The 9936-nt window shown below is 39.0% G+C and overlaps 1 protein-coding gene across 1 annotated transcript; it reads right to left on the minus strand.

Annotated features, from left to right (window-relative positions):
* Positions 1-212: 212 nt before the first annotated feature.
* Positions 213-2344, minus strand: LOC123683079 (zinc finger BED domain-containing protein 5-like). Its single transcript, XM_045621976.1, has 2 exons — positions 674-2344; positions 213-618 (listed from the first exon to the last, which is right to left on the minus strand). Exons 1-2 carry the CDS (start codon positions 2342-2344, stop codon positions 613-615), a joined length of 1677 nt encoding a protein of 558 aa, XP_045477932.1. The 3' UTR covers positions 213-612.
* Positions 2345-9936: the final 7592 nt, after the last annotated feature.

Raw genomic sequence — 9936 nt, forward strand, 5'->3', positions numbered from 1 at the left:
TTTTCTTGGACTCGGATGTCACGCAGGTAGCTATAATCTCCCACGTGCTAAGGTCAATTGCTGCTGTAACCACAAATGTACGACTGACTTCTGTTGTTGATTTGATTTGTTTGTTATTTCCTTCTATGTTTCTCATTCTTACACTTTTCATCGTATTGCACAGGGACGAAAGCTTGACACACGTGTCTAAGGAAACCACTTTGGTATAAGGCAGGGGTTCCCAATCTTTTTCAGCCCGCGGCGCAGTTACAAATTTATTATTTTGTCACGGCTCCCTACCTTCGCTAGCTATTTGAAAAAGATACAGTCGTAAGAAATAGGTACCTACAACTATAGTAGTTAGGTTAGGTAGATAGGAACAAAAATTGAAACATCCACAATATGAAATTAAGTTTTTTTATTATATGTAAGAGAATTGAAACAGAAAACAACAAGAGAGACTAAAGAAAAACCAAAATAAAATATGATAGTTAGGTACTCAGTCAAATCAATGTGACGGGTGAGCTTGGTGATCTCCGCACAGTTTTTCAAAGCGGGGAATAAGACTTGACACTGCTACTCTCATTTCTTGCTCCACATTGATCCTTGAGCGATATTTGTTCTTGATTACAGCTACAGCTGAAAATCCAGCTTCACATAAATATGATGTTGCAAACGGAATGAAAATTCTTACAGCTTTTGAACTTAAATTTGGATATTCATTTTGAATCGATAACCAAAACTCCACCAAATCGGAACTGGTGAATCTAGTTTTAAGGCTGCTGTCGCAAGAGAGTTCAATGAGACTCTCTTCATCTTGTGATGTGAATCCTGGTGGAGCTTGTGCATGGAAAGGATCTCTGATCCACGCAAATTTTTCGACATCATCATGTCCAAAGTACTTCGAAAACCATTCGGTGAGCTTCGATAGGTGTCCCGTGAAAAGAACCATCAGGTCGTGTGAGACAACCAGTTCATTAGATGCAGCATATTTATACAATTGCGGGAAGCAATCTTGACCACTGCCTTCATTCATTTTCTTTATCCACAACTGCAGTTTTTTTCTAAACGCCGCAATCCTCTCCAATAGTTTCAGAATGTGCGTGTTGTTGCCTTGCAAAGAGAGATTCAAATTATTTAGTTTCTCAAATATATCGCACAAATATGCTAGTTTTAGCAAAAAATCTGCTTCAGTAAAATATTTGGCGTTTTCATGACGTTCTTGCTGTAAAAAAATTCGAATTTCTTCGTGTAATTCGAACACACGAAATAAGACATTTCCACGTGAAAGCCATCGTGAATTGCAGTAATACAGCAGAGCCGTATGTTCAGCTCCCATATCTATACATAGTTTTTTAAAAAGTCTGGCCTTTACAGGCCTAGTTTTTATGTAGTTTACTGCACCAATTACACATTCCAGTACTTGGTTCAGTTCAGAGCTCATTGATTTTGATGCAAGAGCTTCTCTATGGATGATACAATGGGTCCACATAGCATTCGGTGCTTTTTTACGAATAAGCGCTTGTACTCCCCCATACCTGCCAGACATGGATCGAGCACCATCAGTACATACACCGATACACTTTTCCCAATCCAAGCCACTTTCTGCAATAAACTTGTCAAGAATTTCAAACAAGTCTTCGGCCTTCGCACTTTCGGTAATGCTTTTGCAGAATAAAAGGTCTTCGACAATAATATTGTCAGCCAGAAAGCGTACGTAACAAATGAGATGTGCATCGCTATTACTGTCAGTCGCCTCATCAAGTTGCAAACCAAAATCCTTGCTTTTCATTTTTTCTATTAATTGGTAATTGAGATCGTCAGCTATGTCATGGATTCTTCGACTGATAGTATTGTTAGATAAGGGTACCTTGGAAATTAATTTTCCAGCCGATTCTCCCACCATAATATTCACCATGTCGATAGCAGCTGGTAGGATAAGCTCTTCTGCAATAGTATGAGGTTTTTTGCATTTTGCCACCCTGTATGCCACCTTGAATGATGCTAACAGTGCGTTGTTAGGTACTGAGGCTTGCTGAGTGAATACGTTCTTTGTTTTTTTTAAATTTTGTAATTTCCGGTGAAAAAAATCACGCGATTTTGCAACCATAGTTGGATGAATTGTCTCGAGATGTCGCTTCAATTTACTTGGAAGCATACTTTCAGATGATAGTATTTTCAAACAAAGCACACACTGCGGTTTTTCTTCATTGTTTACTTCTATTGAAGTAAAACCGAAGTCCAAATAGCTATCATCGTATTTACGATATTTCCGCTTCTTTGCTTCCCTGCCACCACTAGTAGATGCTTCCTCACTATCATTTGAACTACCGACTTGTTTTTTATTTAATAAAAATCTATCCATTTTGCATGAGATATTTGATGAAAAAGAAAGCGAAACAAAACACAAATAAAGTGAAACGAAACACGATAACACACAAAACACGATAACATAACACGTCCGTCGCGCGGCTCGCTTGAAATAAACTGGCATTGTGATTGCGAGCAAGCGATTGCGGGCGGGCAAAGACGTGGGAGGGGTAGGGGTAGGCAGTGTTGCCAACCAGCTCTCGACCAAACAATAGTTTTCAAGCGCGTAGGTACTTTTCGGCGAGTGAGCGACGACGACGCGCGCGACGTAAGTAGGTAGGCACTGTGTACTGCGCGGGTACCCGCGCAAAATTTTTGGTTTCGGATAATGATAGACGATCGACTCACGGCGCGGCGCCCCTCTTTAGTTTCTACGGCGCACCAGGGCGCCGCGGCGCCCACTTTGGGAACCCCTGGTATAAGGGACTGTTCTTATTCTCTTTTTTTGTTTAATCAACAATTATCCAAGTAGGCCATTCCACATTGTTGATTTTCTTGGACTCGGATGTCACGCAGGTAGCTATAATCTCCCACGTGGTGAGGTCAATTGCTGCTGTAACCACAAATGCACGACTGACTTCTGTTGTTGATTTCATTTGTTTGTTATTTCCTTCTATGTGGTTTCCTTAGACACGTGTGTCAAGCTTTCGTCCCTGTACAATACGATGAAAAGTGTTAGAATGTGAAACATTGAAGAAAATAACAAACGAATGAAATCAACAACTGAAGTCAGTCGTGCATTTGTGGTTACAGCAGCAATTGACCTTACCACGTGGGAGATTAAAGCTCCCTGCGTGACATCCGAGTCCAAGAAAATCAACAATGTGGAATGGATTAGTTGGATAATTGTTCATTAAACAAAAAGCAAGGAATAAGAACAGTCCCTCATACTAAAGTGGTTTCCTTAGACACGTGTGTCAAGCTTTCGTCCCTGTGCAATACGATGAAAATTGTTAGAATGTAACAGTTTTCATCGTATTGCACAGGGACGAAAGCTTGACACACGTGTCTAAAGAAACCACATTGGTATGAGGGACTGTTCTTATTCCCTTTTTTCTTTTTGATGAACAATTATCCAAATAAGCCATGCCACATTGTTGATTTTCTTGGAGTCGGATGTCACGCAGGTAGCTATAATCTCCCACGTGGTAAGGTCAATTGCTGCTTTAACCACAAATGCACGACTGACTTCTGTTGTTGATTTCATTCGTTTGTTATTTTCTTCAATGTTTCTCATTCTAACACTTTTCATCGTATGCACAGGGACGAAAGCTTGACACACGTGTCTAGGGAAACCACTTTGGTATGAGGGACTGTTCTCATTCCTTTCTTTTTGTTTAATGAACAATTATCCAAGTAAGCCATTCTACATTGTTGATTTTCTTGGACTCGGATGTCACGCAGGGAGCTATAATCTCCCACGTGGTAAGGTCAATTGCTGCTGTAACCACAAATGCACGACTGACTTCTGTTGTTGATTTCATTCGTTTGTTATTTTCTTCAATGTTTCACATTCTAACACTTTTCATCGTATTGTACAGGGACGAAAGCTTGACACACGTGTCTAAGGAAACCACTTTGGTATAAGGGACTGTTCTTATTCCCTTCTTTTTGTTTAATGAACAATTATCCAAGTAAGCCATTCCATATTGTTGATTTTCTTGAACTCGGATGTCACGCAGGTAGCTATAATCTCCCACGTGGTAAGGTCCATTGCTGCTGTAACCACGAATGCACGATTGACTTCTGTTGTTGATTTCATTTGTTTGTTATTTCCTTCTATGTTTCTCATTCTAAAACTTTTCATCGTATTGCACAGGGACGAAAGCTTGACACACGTGTCTAAGGAAACCACATTGGTATAAGGGACTGTTCTTATTCCCCTTTTTTCATTTTGATGAACAATTATCCAAGTAAGCCATTCCACATTGTTGATTTTCTTGGACTCGGATGTCACGCAGGTAGCTATAATCTCTCACGTGGTAAAGTCAATTGCTGCTGTAACCACAAATGCACGATTGACTTCTGTTGTTGATTTCATTTGTTTGTTATTTCCTTCTATGTTTCTCATTCTAAAACTTTTCATCGTATTGCACAGGGACGAAAGCTTGACACACGTGTCTAAGGAAACCACTTAGGTATAAGGGACTGTTCTTATTTCCTTCTTTTTGTTTAATGAACAATTATCCAAGTAAGCCATTCCACATTGTTGATTTTCTTGAACTCGGATGTCACGCAGGTAGCTATAATCTCTCAAAAAAAAAAAAGTCAATTGCTGCTGTAACCACAAATGCACGACTGACTTCTGTTGTTGATCCCATTCGTTTGTTATTTTCTTCAATGTTTCTCATTCTAACACTTTTCATCGTATTGCACAGGGACGAAAGTTTGACACACGTGTCTGAGGTAACCAATTTGGTATAAGTGTTCTTATTCCCTTCTTTTTGTTTAATGAACAATTATCCAAGTAAGCCATTCCACATACTTGATTTTCTTAGACTCGGATGTCACGCAGGTAGCTATAATCTCCCACGTGGTAAGGTCAATTGCTGCTGTCACCACAAATGCACGACTGACTTCTGTTGTTGATTTCATTTGTTTATTATTTCCTTCAATGTTTCTCATTCTTACACTTCTCATCGTATTGCACAGGGACGAAAGCTTGACACACGTGTCTAAGGAAACCAATTTGGTATAAGTGTTCTTATTCCCTTCTTTTTGTTTAATGAACAATTATCCAAGTAAGCCATTCCATATTGTTGATTTTCTTGAACTCGGATGTCACGCAGGTAGCTATAATCTCCCACGTGGTAAGGTCCATTGCTGCTGTAACCACGAATGCACGATTGACTTCTGTTGTTGATTTCATTTGTTTGTTATTTCCTTCTATGTTTCTCATTCTAACACTTTTCATCGTATTGCACAGGGACGAAAGCTTGACACACGTGTCTGAGAAAACCACTTTGGTATGAGGGACTGTTCTTATTCCCTTCTTTTTGTTTAATCAACAATTATCCAAGTAAGCCATTCTACATTGTTGATTTTCTTGGACTCGGATGTCACGCAGGTAGCTATAATCTCCCACGTGGTAAGGTCAATTGCTGCTGTAACCACAAATGCACGACTGACTTCTGTTGTTGATTTCATTCGTTTGTTATTTTCTTCAATGTTTCCCATTCTAACACTTTTCATCGTATTGCACAGGGACGAAAGCTTGACACAAGTGTCTAAGGAAACCACTTTGGTATAAGGGACTGTTCTTATTCCCTTTTTTTTTTTGATGAACAATTATCCAAATAAGCCATTCCACATTGTTGATTATCTTGGACTAGGATGTCACGCAGCTAGCTATAATCTCCCACGTGGTAAGGTCAATTGCTGCTGTAATCACAAATGCACGACTGACTTCTGTTGTTGATTTCATTTGTTTGTTATTTCCTTCTATGTTTCTCATTCTAACACTTTCCATCGTATTGCACAGGGACGAAAGCTTGACACACGTGTCTAAGGAAACCACTTTGGTATAAGGGACTGTTCTTATTCCCTTCTTTTTGTTTAATGAACAATTATCCAAGTAAGCCATTCCACATTGTTGATTTTCTTGGACTCGGATGTCACGCAGGTAGCTATAATCTCCCACGTGGTAAGGTCAATTGCTGCTGTAACCACAAATGCACGACTGACTTCTGTTGTTGATTTCATTTGTTTGTTATTTCCTTCTATGTTTCTCATTCTAACACTTTCCATCGTATTGCACAGGGACGAAAGCTTGACACAAGTGTCTAAGGAAACCACTTTGGTATAAGGGACTGTTCTTATTCCCTTCTTTTTGTTTAATGAACAATTATCCAAGTAAGCCATTCCACATTGTTGATTTTCTTGGACTCGGATGTCACGCAGGTAGCTATAATCTCCCACGTGGTAAGGTCAATTGCTGCTATAACCACAAATGCACGACTGACTTCTGTTGTTGATTTAATTTGTTTGTTATTTCCTCCAATGTTTCTCATTCTAACTCTTTTCATCGTATTACACAGGGACGAAAGCTTGACTTACGTGTCTAAGGAAGCCACATTGGTATGAGGGACTGTTCTTATTCCCTTTTTTTTTTTGATGAACAATTATCCAAGTAAGCCATTCCACATTGTTGATTTTCTTGGACTCGGATGTCACGCAGGTAGCTATAATCTTTTACGTGGTGAGGTCAATTGCTGCTGTAACCACAAATGCACGACTGACTTCTGTTGTTGATTTCATTTGTTTGTTATTTCCTTCAATGTTTCTCATTCTAACTCTTTTCATCGTATTACACAGGGACGAAAGCTTGACACACGTGTGTAATGAAACCACTTTGGTATAAGGGACTGTTCTTATTCCCTTCTTTTTGTTTAATGAACAATTATCCAAGTAAGCCATTCCACATTGTTGATTTTCTTGGACTCGGATGTCACGCAGGTAGCTATAATCTCCCACGTGGTAAGGTCAATTGCTGCTGTAACCACAAATGCACGACTGACTTCTGTTGTTGATTTAATTGTTTGTTATTTCCTTCTATGTTTCTCATTCTAACACTTTTCATCGTATTGCACAGGGACGAAAGCTTGACACAAGTGTCATAGGAAACCACATTGGTATAAGGGACTGTTCTTATTCCCTTTTTTTTTTTGATGAACAATTATCCAAATAAGCCATTCCACATTGTTGATTATCTTGGACTAGGATGTCACGCAGCTAGCTATAATCTCCCACGTGGTAAGGTCAATTGCTGCTGTAATCACAAATGCACGACTGACTTCTGTTGTTGATTTCATTTGTTTGTTATTTCCTTCTATGTTTCTCATTCTAACACTTTCCATCGTATTGCACAGGGACGAAAGCTTGACACACGTGTCTAAGGAAACCACTTTGGTATAAGGGACTGTTCTTATTCCCTTCTTTTTGTTTAATGAACAATTATCCAAGTAAGCCATTCCACATTGTTGATTTTCTTGGACTCGGATGTCACGCAGGTAGCTATAATCTCCCACGTGGTAAGGTCAAATGCTGCTGTAACGACAAATGCACGACTGACTTCTGTTGTTGATTTCATTTGTTTGTTATTTCCTTCTATGTTTCTCATTCTAACACTTTTCATCGTATTGCTGAGAGACGAAAGCTTACTACACGTGTCTAAGGAAACCACTTTGGTATAAGGGACTGTTCTTATTCCTTTTTTTTGTTAAATGAACAATTATCTAAGTAGGCCATTCCACATTGTTGATTTTTCATCGTATTGCACAGGGACGAAAGCTTGACACACGTGTCTGAGAAAACCACTTTGGTATGAGGGATTATTCCCTTCTTTTTGTTTAATCAACAATTATCCAAGTAAGCCATTCTACATTGTTGATTTTCTTGGACTCGGATGTCACGCAGGTAGCTATAATCTCCCACGTGGTAAGGTCAATTGCTGCTGTAACCACAAATGCACGACTGACTTCTGTTGTTGATTTCATTTGTTTGTTATTTCCTTCAATGTTTCTCATTCTAACTCTTTTCATCGTATTACACAGGGACGAAAGCTTGACTTACGTGTCTAAGGAAGCCACATTGGTATGAGGGACTGTTCTTATTCCCTTTTTTTTTTTGATGAACAATTATCCAAGTGCGCCATTCCACATTGTTGATTTTCTTGGACTAGGATGTCACACAGCTAGCTATAATCTCCCAAGTGGTAAGGTCAATTGCTGCTGTAACCACAAATGCACGACTGACTTCTGTTGTTAATTTCATTTGTTTGTTATTTTCTTCTATGTTTCTCATTCTAACACTTTTCATCGTATTGCACAGGGACGAAAGCTTGACACACGTGTCTAAAGAAACCACTTTGGTATAAGGGACTGTTCTTATTCTCTTTTTTTTGTTTAATCAACAATTATCCAAGTAGGTCTTTCCACATTGTTGATTTTCTTGGACTCGGATGTCACGCAGGTAGCTATAATCTCCCACGTGCTAAGGTCAATTGCTGCTGTAACCACAAATGCACGATTGACTTCTGTTGTTGATTTCATTTGTTTGTTATTTCCTTCTATGTTTCTCATTCTAAAACTTTTCATCGTATTGCACAGGGACGAAAGCTTGACACACGTGTCTAAGGAAACCACTTTGGTATAAGGGACTGTTCTTATTCCCTTCTTTTTGTTTAATGAACAATTATTCAAGTAAGCCATTCCACATTGTTGATTTTCTTGAACTCGGATGTCACGCAGGTAGCTATAATCTCTCACGTGGTAAAGTCAATTGCTGCTGTAACCACAAATGCACGACTGACTTCTGTTGTTGATCTCATTCGTTTGTTAATTTCTTCAATGTTTCTCATTCTAACACTTTTCATCGTATTGCACAGGGACGAAAGTTTGACACACGTGTCTGAGGAAACCAATTTGGTATAAGTGTTCTTATTCCCTTCTTTTTGTTTAATGAACAATTATCCAAGTAAGCCATTCCACATACTTGATTTTCTTAGACTCGGATGTCACGCAGGTAGCTATAATCTCCCACGTGGTAAGGTCAATTGCTGCAGTCACCACAAATGCACGACTGACTTCTGTTGTTGATTTCATTTGTTTATTATTTCCTTCAATGTTTCTCATTCTTACACTTCTCATCGTATTGCACAGGGACGAAAGCTTGACACACGTGTCTAAGGAAACCAATTTGGTATAGGTTCCCTTCTTTTTGTTTAATGAACAATTATCCAAGTAAGCCATTCCATATTGTTGATTTTCTTGAACTCGGATGTCACGCAGGTAGCTATAATCTCCCACGTGGTAAGGTCCATTGCTGCTGTAACCACGAATGCACGATTGACTTCTGTTGTTGATTTCATTTGTTTGTTATTTCCTTCTATGCTTCTCATTCTAACACTTTTCATCGTATTGCACAGGGACGAAAGCTTGACACACGTGTCTGAGAAAACCACTTTGGTATGAGGGACTGTTCTTATTCCCTTCTTTTTGTTTAATCAACAATTATCCAAGTAAGCCATTCTACATTGTTGATTTTCTTGGACTCGGATGTCACGCAGGTAGCTTTAATCTCCCACGTGGTAAGGTCAATTGCTGCTGTAACCACAAATGCACGACTGACTTCTGTTGTTGATTTCATTCGTTTGTTATTTTCTTCAATGTTTCTCATTCTAACACTTTTCATCGTATTGCACAGGGACGAAAGCTTGACACAAGTGTCTAAGAAAACCACTTTGGTATAAGGGACTGTTCTTATTCCCTTCTTTTTGTTTAATGAACAATTATCCAAGTAAGCCATTCCACATTGTTGATTTTCTTGGACTCGGATGTCACGCAGGTAGCTATAATCTCCCACGTGGTAAGGTCAATTGCTGCTGTAACCACAAATGCACGACTGACTTCTGTTGTTGATTTAATTTGTTTGTTATTTCCTTCAATGTTTCTCATTCTAACTCTTTTCATCGTATTACACAGGGACGAAAGCTTGACTTACGTGTCTAAGGAAGCCACATTGGTATGAGGGACTGTTCTTATTCCCTTTTTTTTCTTGATGAACAATTATCCAAGAAAGCCATTCCAC

This window comes from Harmonia axyridis, chromosome 6 (genome assembly GCF_914767665.1).
Source record: "Harmonia axyridis chromosome 6, icHarAxyr1.1, whole genome shotgun sequence".
Classification (NCBI taxonomy): Eukaryota; Metazoa; Arthropoda; class Insecta; order Coleoptera; family Coccinellidae; genus Harmonia; species Harmonia axyridis.